Source organism: Poecile atricapillus, chromosome 2 (genome assembly GCF_030490865.1).
Source record: "Poecile atricapillus isolate bPoeAtr1 chromosome 2, bPoeAtr1.hap1, whole genome shotgun sequence".
NCBI classification, from domain to species: Eukaryota; Metazoa; Chordata; class Aves; order Passeriformes; family Paridae; genus Poecile; species Poecile atricapillus.
In genome coordinates this window covers 145,315,179-145,328,292 of record NC_081250.1, presented here as the reverse complement: position 1 = coordinate 145,328,292, position 13,114 = coordinate 145,315,179, and the positions used below count along the sequence as shown (strand labels likewise).

The 13,114-nt window shown below is 39.4% G+C and overlaps 1 protein-coding gene across 6 annotated transcripts in view; it reads right to left on the bottom strand.

Moving 5' to 3' along the window:
• Positions 1–8,514, bottom strand: part of EFR3A (EFR3 homolog A) — a 76,783-nt gene extending 68,269 nt beyond the window's left edge. For 5 of the 6 annotated variants that reach the window (XM_058831871.1, XM_058831865.1, XM_058831869.1 and 2 more), the window contains exons 1-2: positions 8,351–8,513; positions 3,828–3,881 (exon numbers count right to left, since the gene is read on the bottom strand). Coding sequence is in view for 2 of the 6 variants with exons in the window: in XM_058831872.1 (XP_058687855.1) it covers positions 3,828–3,837 (10 nt within the window). In the remaining 4 variants the exon portion in view is untranslated. Of the gene's footprint in view, positions 1–3,827; positions 3,882–8,350 lie in introns of all 6 variants that reach the window. The other variant, XM_058831873.1, reaches the window with a different exon arrangement.
• Positions 8,515–13,114: the final 4,600 nt, after the last annotated feature.

Sequence of the window (13,114 nt, the reverse complement as noted above, 5' to 3'; positions counted from 1 at the left end):
TTTAAAAGTTTGATGGGTATTTTTGGGTTGGGGGGGTAGGTAATTTATTTCTTTGAAGACTATGAAATAACACAAGGAAAGCTGTAGCATGCATGAATACAGAAATTAACAAGCACTACTCAGTTGTTCCATCTTCTGCTTGTTTTCACCTTGCACAAAGCAGGGAAGCCACCAGCACGCTCCACCTGTGGTCAGAGGAGCGGCCTCTGCACAGACAAGTGCCAAAAAGTCACACAGTTTGGGAGGCTGAGGAAACAAAATGTTGTGTAGTTTAATGAGCATGCTTGGAGCCATTCTGAAGTCACCAAAACTGCCTCTTCACTGCAACCAAGAACAGGATAAATCATGGACTATTTTCCACCTAACTAATATATGTACCTCTTAAATCAGAACGATCCCTTTCCAACTGGCAAATATTTGACAGAAGAGTGTGGGAGGTGTTCATATTACTAAATTTCACAGCCATAATTCAAAGGAAGAATGTGGGAAAATTACGTTTGGAAAAATCCTAATTTTTATTTATTTGTTATCTCAATTTAGATGTTACAGTTAGTCATAAGGACCTGCTAATCAGCAGCTAAAAACAATTTAACTAAGAATTATTATTAACAAAACCTTGAAAACCAAAGATATAATTATGTTAATGGCATAAGCCAAAGGAGAGAAGAATAAGCTAAGAAAAAGTTTTAAAAAGTCACAGACAGAGCTACTACAGGTAAAATGTATTTTTATAGCCAACAGGTGCTCTCACCTGTGCCACATATAATTCTTCTAGTTCAAGCGATTTCATTTTAATATAAAAGCTGCCTTTAAGTTAAACATTTAATTGATGTCAGGGAATACATCCCCAGAAAGTAGGTTAGCTGTTTCTAGAAAAGAAAAACATCATTATCTACCAAGCTGTGTTTCAAACATCTGATTAAGTGTGAATATCCAGAACATAATGTTCAAAAAGAAGACAGTCTTCAGCAAATATTTTGGTATGACTTAGCTGTAGCTTTTTCTCCTTAGCAGAAGCATTTGTAACGTTTCAATTTGAATGCAGCCAACACAAAACCTACCAAAACCACCCATGTTCCATAACAGAAGTATGCTAAATAAAATTATCTGCACAAATTATTCAACAGGAAAATTGAGAACACATGAGGCAAGTGAGAAACACATACTGCCTGTACTGCAGTGTCTTTCTAGTCATAAGTTCTTTGGGTGTGCTTTTAAATAATAGCACTATTTAATCTTTTACTCTACAGTTTCTTTGTAATAAAGCACATCTTAGACAATTAATAAAATGTGCAGTTCAAACCTACTTCTACTGCACTCTAACAGAAATAAGAAAACATTTGCTCTCTCAACATTTCAGAATTTGCATTTCAACTTCAGCTGAAGATACCATCCATGTCTGTAACCACTCACATCAACACTCATGTTATGTGCACAAGACAAACCTGTAACATAAAGCTAAACATAAAAATTACAGGGAGAAGTTACACCTTGCAAAGGTTGATCCAAGTGTCACAGCAATGACAGAGCATCACACCTCCACTACAGATATCAATACGAATGTCATGTCATGGCTGGTCAAAGCCAGGAACTTCTAGATCCCAAGATTAAGAGCGCAGACTGAAAATTTTCTATTTGGGCTATGACAACTGCATTGAGACTAAATTCTTAACATATTTTAGGACTCATTGCAGCACTAAATCCCCACATTCCTAAGTGGGGTAGCTAAGCAGAAACATCAATAGAAAATGTGATAATCCCAATATGCAATGAACAACTTATGCACAGCCCAGCAGCCATGGCTGAGCTGAGGTTCAATGAGAAGAGCATCCATCACCCCTAGCTAATTTTAACTAATTTAGAATGACCTTTGCTCATCTCTCCCCCTCTCAGTAACATAGCCCAGTTCTGACTTGTGCCTATTTTTCCAGTTAATACTGAAGGAGTTAAAAAGCATCTTGTCCTGTGAATGTTTCATGCACAGTAATATCAATACCAACTTCTAAATTGTCACCAGGAACAGCTGAAGTCCCCAGAAAGACCAAATAAACTCTTACTCAGTCTTTATGTAATATCAGTTATCTGGACCTCTCATGATATTCCAGAACATCGCCTTTAGACCCATACAATTTCCTGTTAACTACATATTATTTTTCTACTTCATTTGTAAAGAACTCATTGCAACATAACAGAAAATACTTGAGGAAAATATCTTGTTGTAACAGCCTTTTCTAAGTTTTATTCCTAAAGATGGTCAATGCACTTCTTGATGTGTAGTATGAGAGAACTCCATGTGAAAATAAAATAAAAAAACACATGAACCTCCCCAGCCTTTAGAAACAATTGAGATTTTCAGATTTCTAGGACAAATACTTTAAGATTTCAAAGTAACACTGTAGCAGCAGCCTGTTTCATCAATATGGTCGGAAAAGAATCCAATGCAACCTTTACAGAAGGCTAAATTAGCAGGCAGATTTCCTTTCCACATGCATCCTTGAACTCCTGAAGGCTCTATTTCTATTGATTAGCCACAAAAAGATGCTTGCTTGCCTTAAAATTCAATTGTACTTCTTCACTGTCATAACTTTTGGAAGTAAAATATTAAGAAAATACTGTTATTTCACAGGAATTGCAATACACACATCTGTTAGGATCCCTTCCTTCACCCATGCACTTACACTCACTAATACAGGCAAAGATAAATAAATGGCTGTGTATTTCTGAGTGTCTCGCTGCAGATAAACACTGCAATCAGTTCATCTCGTCTCCTTTAACTCCCATCTGACTGCAGTAATGCAAACTCTACATGCATTGGTATTAAGGACCCCAAACATAAACACATCTGCTTTAAAAGGAAAAAAAAAAAATTACTTTTCCAGTTTAATTTGTTAAAAAAGTCCCCACACTCCTTCACATGACAGGTGTGACATATCTTACAGTAAGGTATTTTACATGACAGGCGTTGAGACAGCACAACACAGAACTACTGTAAGGCATTTCCAGTCCCCACAGTCAGAGCTTATTATGAATCACAGCAAAGAACAAATGCTCAAAGACTTCCTCATGAAATTAAGCATGCATGAAATTTACTACAAACCTATATAATTATAATGCACTAAGTATGACTGGTAGTGTACTTTATGAATACTTCTTTATCTTTGGATAAAGCAGACTGCTTTATCCAAAGGCTGGTGTTAGCAATCTTACTAGAGATCATGCAGAATGTTTTCTAAATAGAAAAAGTAATTAAAGGAATAGTTACATTTATACTTTCATAACACATTTTATAAATTGATCCCTTGTGTTAGAAAAACTTGCTGCACTTGAAGGTAAATAATTTCATTCTCAGAAATAATTGCCTCAAAAATCTTACTTAACATTGAATGTCAAAAATTCTTATCAATGTCAAAATGTCTTATCACTTTTTATCCTCAATAGTGATCCTATCTTCTATAAACACTAGTTGTAATTTTCCAAAGATAGGATTTTAGCTATATCAAAATATAGTTTTTTTAATATCAAAAATACATTTTTATTTTTGAATAGGAGTATTTCAGAACATAGCCTAAATCACAAAATTCAATTTTATACTGTCAAATTGTAATAGAAAAGGCAAATGCAGAGCCCATATTATTATTTGAAAAATATATGGAGATTTACAAAGGCAGAGACCAGACACTATTGGCATCTTAAAATTCTTAAAAATGACAGCAAGTATAATGTTGGTTTCTTTCCTTTTTCTTTTTTTTCAATTTTTAAACCCCAAAGAAAATAACAGTAAACACCCCTAAATATTGCCTTAATTTTCTTAAGAGAAGAATACTTACTGGTAGGCATTGTTAATCAGGGATCTGTCTTCAATTTTGCAAACACATAAGAAACTATGAAGAAAACAAACAAACAAACAAAGTCAAGACTACAGCTTCAGATAATTTACATGCAAATATTCTCAGTTACTTATGCAGAATGAGCCAAAGTCACATTCTTCAATACCAAAGGGGCTGTTACAACAAAAATCCAGATATCTTTCAGCTGAGCAGACTAGATGTAGCTTTCCCCAGCTCCTGAAATGCAGTTATTCTGTTCTTGCCTTTGATGCTGGAGTAAACATTTTTCTCTCGTGTATTTGTGACCTTCCCAAGTGCCACTGTTTGGGATGCGAAATTCTGCACAGTCTCACACGATGTTTCTACTTCAGATGTAAACCACAGCACTTTCCTGAAAGAGGTTTCTGTTCAACACTATGAAAAACAACTGAAAAACCTGTGTGGCACTTTCTAGGGCATTTTTCTCCCAGTATCAAAAAAGGCAGATTTTACATCAGAGTGTAACCGCCAATAGACAATAGCTGCTCAAAGGATTTTTGATGCAATTAAACATATTCATAAAATGAACTCATCTGAAGTTACAAAAATGTATTTTGGACATAAAAGTAGCCAAATCTACTGTTCAGTTAATTAGCACTAAAATGCAAATAATTTGAAGATTTTTCTGTATTAAAGCAGTGCACTTGGGTTTTACTAATAGCCAAATGCAAACTCCTCACAAATGTACCTTTCTACAAATAAGAACAAAATCTCAGTTAAAGACACTGAGTGTTGCTGTCTTCAAAAATAAAATAAAATTTTAAATAAAAAATATTCAGCTAATAATTGCATGTATACATACACCAAAAAATTGTAATTCCACAGATGGATAATGTGAGAATAAACATTTCATTTGGTCAACATATGTTTCAATGACCACATATTAAAGCAATGCTTATAGTTGCTAAAAATAAACTTTATTCACATTTATGCATTTCAATCAAAGGTTCCAACTTGCTGACAACAACTGGCATTAAAAATAGTACTTCAAAGTAAGTTATTTAAAACATCCCATCTATTAGAAAGCTGTATGTCCCTATCCAAGGGCAGCATGAGAAACAGCCTAATTTTATAAAAGGAAATGTGCTATGGATCATCATGTCCAACAGACACATGGAAAAGCAAAGTCTCTGGCTCAGAATGTAGTTATGGGCCTAGCTGAAACATTGCAGAAAACAGATTAACTGACATATAAGAAGATAAAAATGCAGAGAGCCTGGTGAGAGTTTTAGGGAGTCAAGTGCTAGAGACTCAAGAGTGTTTTACTGACCATCTCTGGCAACCAGGAATTCAATACATTTTTCCTAAAACATAACCACTGCTGTTGTCAGCAAAGTCAACTAACTTTTAGAAGATTTTTTTTAAAGAGTTTTCTGCAGGAATTACTGGAAAAGTTGTATAATTAACTAAGACATATAGAAAATATCTGTTTCTAAATAATTCACTGGGTTTTACAGTCATTTTATGATCTATAACAGGATCAAAACTCCCACATGGAGATGGCTTGGCCTCTACACAAAACAGACCACACTATTTCCTCTCCATAAAGTCTTCAATCGTTGTCTGATTTGGCCTAGGACAAAGTCTAATCCACAGATGCTGTCACCTGTTACTGCAGAACAGAACTAAACTAAACCAAGAAGCTTCCCACTATGAATCTGCTCAGCTATTTGACACTAAGCTAAAATTCTACATAACAGAAGAGGGAAACCTCCCCCCTTCCCCCCAAATCCGATGAAGTAGAACTTAGCTCATTAAAAGAGAGCTATGGAAAATTATGTGATACTATCTGGTTTCCTAGTCTAACACTGTTTAACATATTCCATGTCAATTTGTAACATTTGACAGCTCATCAGATGCAACTTATGGATGTTAAGTACTATACAAAGTTTTCTTCATCAAAGCAACTGACTCCTGGATATTAAAAAGGTAAACAAAATAATATCTACTTTTCTGTGGAGGACTAAAAGTCACTGTGTTTTTCCTAAGGATAAAACAATAGTTCTAAACGTAGTTATAATCAAAGTGGAAAGATAGTGAATGTACCTTAAAAGACAGATGAACAATTGCATGAACCATGAAAGTTGTTCTTCTGAAGAAAGACTTCCAGTTTTGTTTTGAGATTTTACACCATTTGGCTTGGAAACCTAATGTCAATCCATTGTTCATCAGAACAAGGATGAAAATACAGTTAGCTTGACTTTTTTCTTTTTTCATTAACTAACTGGGATCTGAAATTAAAGGATAGTTTATAAGCACAAATATTTCTTATTATCACAAGATTCCAGAAATGGCATTGACAGCCAAACAGAAAAGCAGAGATCGTTTTCCTGTGTGCTCTAAAAACAATGGACCTCTTTAAAAGACCTAAACTGGAAAAAATTATATAACCTTGTGCTACAGATAAAGAAACAGAAGTCGTAATACCCAAGGTTTTGTATTTTCTTCCCATAAGCCCTTTGTTATGTTATGTTATTATGTAACACCATAAATGTTTAAATTGATTTTGAGTCTTCAAAACTAAATTGCTAGCTGGGCTCCTATTCATTCCTCCAACTTAAGCCAAATAAAAGCAGAGGCTTAAGCACCCCTCACAGCCACGCAGGCATGAACTGAAAAATTAAAAATCTACTGTACATTTGCTTCTTAGATCACGTAGTTCCCAACTCATATTTCCTCTTAAAATTAAAAATTAATCAATGCCTTTAACTTTGAATGTGGGCAAATGGCCGGTGCAATGCAGGATTGATAAATCACATGTCCAATCCTAAATACAGACAGTTAAGCTCCAATTAGGATTCCCAGAACACAAAAAATGCAATATAAAATGGATTTACATACCACAGTGTAATTCTGGGAAAGTACCTGACTTTAATCTGAATTATCTTTCTCTGGCAGAGAGGCAATGCCATGTATGAATGCCATGCTGAATTAATGAGACTACCTTGCTCTCTTACCCAAGAGAATGCACTAACAAAAAACATGATTTGATTTCACTTAAAAAAACTAAGTATCTTCAAAATTGTTTAAAAACTGTGTGGTAACTTTACAAGGATTGCTTCCTTACAGGTAGGCTGGGCAGTTAAAAGTCACAAACATCAACCAAAACTGTTTCTAACCCATACTCTTTATAATTTAGATTTTATAATTAGAAGTGCAATCTCTTTTCATTATACTTGAATTGCCAGCTCTGGTGAGTATTCTCATACCTCCTTCAACTTGCAGGCAATATAAAATTTGCTCATTGTTTTATACTGCACGAGTTTGGATCAGAAATAGAGAGAAGTAACTGCCCAAACCACAAATATCTGCAATATCTAAAACAGTTGTTTAATCACAAACTGTATTTTCATTACATTTTTGTGAGCTTTTATCCTGAATCAGAAAATAATCTCATTCTAGCAGCCTTTTTTAGACAAATACTAAAATTGTTATTAAAAGCCTTAAATAAAACCGATGGATAAGCCTTTAGGCCTATCAGGGCACTACAATTAAGATTTCAACTCCAAACCAGCAACTTCTCAAAGAAATTTTAGCATATGAGTAAGAGCATTAACACCAAGTCCTCAAGCAAGATGTCCTGAAGCTACTTGAGAAAATATTTCAAGTTATTTACAATTAATTACAAATGCTTCAGGAAGTAACTACCTATGAAATCCCAAAGCCTTGGCTGTTAACTCTGGGTTTACCTTACCCAGTTGGCACAGGAAACATTGATGTAGCTTTGCAAAGTGTAACATATGGGCTAGCAAACTGAGTTTTGATATAGCAACTAAAACCATGGTTAAAAGTTACAGGCTTTCCCCCAAGTCCTACAACAGCATAGAGCCAAAGCAACACGATCTTTCCTTCCTTGTATCTCAGCTCAAAGGACCACGGGATACCTTTCCAGATGTATCCAAAAAGAGACGTTCTACTACAGTTTTCATAAGAGAATTTGTGAACCCATACCTTAATTATCTAAAGCATAGCTCCGTGATGCACAATTGACTTTAAACACGAAGCCAAGAAAGCTCACAACGTCGTCCTCCTGTCAATTTGCATTGTGTTCGGTTAACATCTCGCTGTCTTAAGGTCCATTTGAGGAAAACCTTCTGAGGGAACTCCCAAAGCCGCAGCCCTACCCGATAAAAGCGGGGGATCCGCTCACTGTCCTTAGCCCCGCTATCCCCACAGCTCCAGTGGCGAGCAGACCCGTCCGGAGGCGGAGAGCCAACCCGCCAGCCCTTCCTTCATCCCAGCGCCCACAGGGACACCCCGAGCCGCTGCCACGGCGGCTCCGGGCTCAGGCGATGCCCTGAGACCTCTCCCGCGCCAGCCGGGCGGCCCGAGCCTCCCGCCGCTCCCTCGGAGCCCACCCCTCTGGCGCGTCCTCCTCGTTCCCAAGAGTGGAGAAGGGGAAAGAAGCGAGAGATCGCGACGAGGAGGCGACTGTCAGGGTGAGCACAAGTACCGGGAGCACTGCCCGATTGCCCCAAACTCACCTCAGCCTCCCCTCCAGCTCCGTCTAACAGCCGCCATCTTCACCCGCCCCCGCCGTCCCGCTGAGTTCTCCGTAGCGCAGCGCACGCCGGGAGCTGTAGTTCTATCAGGACTCGTTCCGGGCCCTCTCCTACCCATCCCTCCCACACAGAGGGCCCGCCACGCCGAGGGGTCGAAGAGGATGAAGAAGCTCCCCGACACGGCACGGGGAGACCAGCCCAGGGCATGGGGTCGGCTGAGCCCCGCCAGGCGAGGGCCGGGCGGGCGGAGGCCACCGGGGCGGACCACAACTCCCAGAGGCCCTTGCGCGTGGGCTCGCCGGCTCCCGGGGGCGGCGCTCCCCGTGTGCCGTGGCCGGCGCCGCGCCGTGAGGGCGGATCGGTGCCGCGGGCGGGAGTCGGTGCCGGTGTCCGCTGGGTCCAGCCCGGGCGCGGCGCTGGGCTCCTCTCAGCCATGCACTGAAGGGAGGGGCAGGGGAGGGCGAGCGGTGCTGGACGCTCGCCTGAGACCGGAGTTGAAACGCACCTACACAGACCGTGATGCCAAACCCCGGTGAAAATCAGTGAAACCCAAGGCAGCACAATCTCTTAGTCTGTTTTCCTTGAAATAATACTGCCAGCTTCCAAATCTGATGCCTTTGATGCCAAATTTTCCAGACAGGCAAGGGGAAATCGGAAGCGTTTCATAGAATCGTTACGGTTGGAAAAGACCTCGAAGATCGTTGAACCCGAGCCATATCCCGACACCACCTTGTCAAGCAGACCGTGGCACTGAGTGCCATGTCCGGAGCTTGAACACCATCACCTCTCTGGGCACCCTTTTCCAATGCTTAACCACACTTCCAGTAAAGAAAGTTTTCCTGATGTCCAAACGGAACCTCCCCTGGTGTAACTTAAGGCCATTTCCTCTTGTTCTGTTGCTTTTTGCCTGGAAAAAGTGACTGACCCCTACCCTGGATACAACCTACTTTTGGAACAAGAAGGTCCCTCTGAGCCTCCCTTTCTCCAGGCTAAAATCTCTGAGCTCCCTCAGCTGCTCCTCACGAGACCTGTGCTCCAGCCCCTTCCCTAACACTGTTGTTCTTTTCTGAACATACTGCAGGACCTCAATGTCATTTTTGTCATGAGCAGCCCAAAACTGAACGCACAGGAGTTGAGGTGTGGCCTCACCAGTGCTGAGTACAGGGAGACAGTGCTCTCACACTATTGCTGATACAAGCCAGATGCTATTGACTTTCTTGGCCACCTGAGCAAACACTGGTTCATGTTCAGCCACTGTTGACCAGCACCCCCAAGGCCTTCTCCAAACCCAAGCCTGCAGTGCTGCATGGTGCTGTTGTGACCCAAGTGCAGGACCTGGCACATTGCCTTGTTTAACTTCATACAATTGGTCTTGGCCCATCTGCCCAGCCCAGAGCCCTAAAAGCCCATTTCCTGTTGGAGTAGTTCCTTCTGAAGGAGGACACATCAATCCATTTGAATTTGTACCTTTCATTGACTTCAGTTCTGCTTATATTGCATCTGTTAAAAAGTAGCATTTCATTTTCTTACACTTTTGATATCACTTGAAACTTTCCTTCCATCCTGTTGAAACAGGATCAGTGTTTCACTTGTGTTTCTTGAAAATAAACCCTAAAATGTGAAACTGCGGAAGTGAGATGTCTACACGTCTCACAGTTTTCAGCAGTATCCAAAACATGTTAATTCGTGAAAATTGGACAGACTGTCACATGTGGGTGCAACTGAGCAAGTTAAAGGAGCAAACTGTAGTCCTTCTTATTCATTTATATGATTTCTGAAATACAGTTTATGGCTTTGAACTCTTGGGGCCAAACATAATGAAAGTGATAAGACACAGTAAACAGTCAGCCTTCCATATATATGTGTATTGAGTCACTGCCTGCAAAGCAGAACATGTTGGCATTAGCAGCCAATTTATTAAGGTTTCTGCCAACAGCAGTCGGAACTACATAGATCTACATTTGCCTTTTGTCCTTTAATTACAGCTGGTGATAATAATCCTCCTTATTTTCTGAAATCTAGAGGAAAGTTTTAATTTTTTTTCATCAGCCAAAAATTCAAATGCATTATTATGGTCTTAACTCATGTCAGACTCAGCTTTAGCTCAAAGATCGTCCTTCTAACCATCAGCTACAGGCAGTCTGCTCTCTTTACTGACGTGTCTCATTCCAGCTATTTCTCTCATTTTTCTTTTATCTGTGCGTAAGGGCATGCAGGCTCCAACATTCTCGTCATGCCATATGGTTTCAGCAGAATTCTGGCAAGTAGTGCGATTGCTAGATCTTACTAGTCGTCTAAACAAAACAAGCAGCAAGCCAGGTTGGAGCCACTACTCACAGATATTAAATGTAACACTCTGAGTAACATCCTGATTTCTCTAAAACAGTTTTAAACCAGTTTCAGTTGCCTGACATTATAGTTCCCATTTCCGTGATGAATATTCTTTATTCTCTGAGGGTTTTGAAAATGTTTTACCCCATTTTTATTGTTTTAAACACATCTGTGCATATGGAGTAGCCTTACAAAGCTCAGATAACAGAATAAATACAGGGATTGAGATTTGTTTGAAGACAGCTGATATGTTTTAAAGCAGGCCTCTTTTATTACGTTATTACATAAACCATGTGGTATGTAGTACTCAATAAAAGTCAATAAAGCCCTTAGCATAATGGTAGTGATGTTGTTTTAAACAACTGTTTTCCTAATTTAGTTTCAAAACAGAGGAAACAGCTGTAGTCTATGAATATGTATGAGTTGAGCTCTTTGAGCTTCCTTATGTGTTATATAATGGGTAGCAAATTTAGGTGTGAATGACAAGAATTTTCCCTTTTAGTGAGGACATCAGAAGAGTATCCAGACACCTTTTTGTCTAACAGCAATTTTTCATTTACTATCAATGAAAGATGGACCTTCTCCTTTGACCACATCTAAGCTCACAATCAAACTACTCAGTAAGATTAAGAAAAAGTTGAATTGCATGCATAAAACGTTGCTGCATGGCTAATTTGCAGGCAAACTATCTGGTTTTATGACCGCTCATCCCAAGCCCATCTAGATGGACTGGCCAGTTTTGGTTGAATATTTCCTAAATCTCCTGGACTTGCTGGTCCACATATGCACAAAATTCCATGGCCCAAGTGACCTGATTTTACAGTTATTTAAAAAGTGATGGCCATCATTTTGGAGCAGGTCCAGTGGATGGCAGCAGAGGTAAATGGAGGGAGATGGGTCTGTTCAGCCTTGAGAAGAGGCAACAAGAGGAGAACTCATCAATGTCTGTCAGTGTCTGTAGGGAGATGTCAGAGGATGGACCAGGCTCTGCTCAGTGGTGCCCAGCAACAGGACAAGAGGCAATGGGCAGAAACTGATGTACAGGAAGTTCCACCCGAATATGAGGAAGAATTTTACTGTGTGGGTGACTGCACACTGGAACAGATTTTGTTCCACAGAGAGTTTGTGGAGTATCCCTTACTGGAGATATTCAAGAGCCATCTGAATACAATCTTGTACCATGTGCTGTGGGACGACCCTGCCTGCGTTGGACCACATAACCCACAGTGGTCCTTTCCAGCCTTATCCATTCTGTGATTCTATTATTATTATATTAGCAGAGCTTTCGAGCTTTCACTTGAGTAGTATCTAAAGTGTGAAACAGAAACATCTTGTTCAGCAGCCAACAATAAAATGTGAATTGCATGAGTAATTTTGCAGCAGCAGTTCTATGTTTTTTGATTGGATTACTAAGTCACCTTAGGCTGCAATCAAATGCTCAGTATTTGCAGCAAGCAGCAAAAAGTACTTCAGTTTGAAATGCTCACGGAGGTTCAAGGGGTATCAGGAATGATTAGTTAGCCTTAGATGGTCTAAGAGAATGAGATCTTCAAGGATTTTTAAAGAAAAAAATAAAAGTAAAAAATCCCATAGAAATTAATGTACCTCAACAACAATATTATACAGGAATAATAGAAAATTGATAATGCTTTTATACCTGTGTAAGAAGGGTACTGTTAAGTTTAAAATGTTGCAGATAAAGAAAAAACAGAAATGTTCAGTACTCATTAACAGAAATGAGTGATGGCTGGATTAGTGAACATTAATAATCCAGTTGCTAAATAGTTACAATCCATTATAACATTAATTTCAGCTTTCAATAGTGAAAAAACAGTTTTCATAGCAATGACTCCATTGCTTGCTCAGCCACCACTAAAGAAAGCCGCTCACAGGCATTTCATGAAACATAGTTTTCAAATGAAATGTTATAACTATATAATAAAACACCAAATAATAATTTTGTTAATATGTTTGTTGGTGTATTTCTCCAACCTTTAATTTTTATGGTTAATTCTATAAATGTGTGGCAACTACAACATTCAATTACCATCCAAATGTAGCTGATGATAGAAGATGTTTCTACCAGTCCCATGTAGCCAGTGCAAAAGTCTGTGGGGAATAGAGGCTGACAGTGGACTACCATGGCCTAAATGAAGTCACGCTGCCTCTGAGTGCCGCTGTGCTGGATGTGTTGGAATTCCAATATGAGCTGGAATCAAAGGCAGCCAAATGGTGCCACAATTGATATCACTAATGCATTTTTCCAGTCCCTCTGGCAGCAGAGTTCAGACCACAGTTTGCTTTCACTTGTAGGGGTGGAATCAACAGCCTCATGGGAAACATAGCCCAACCATTTGCCAGGGACTGATCCCGACTGCACAGGAAAAGGATGGAGCTCTGGAACACCTGCAGTAC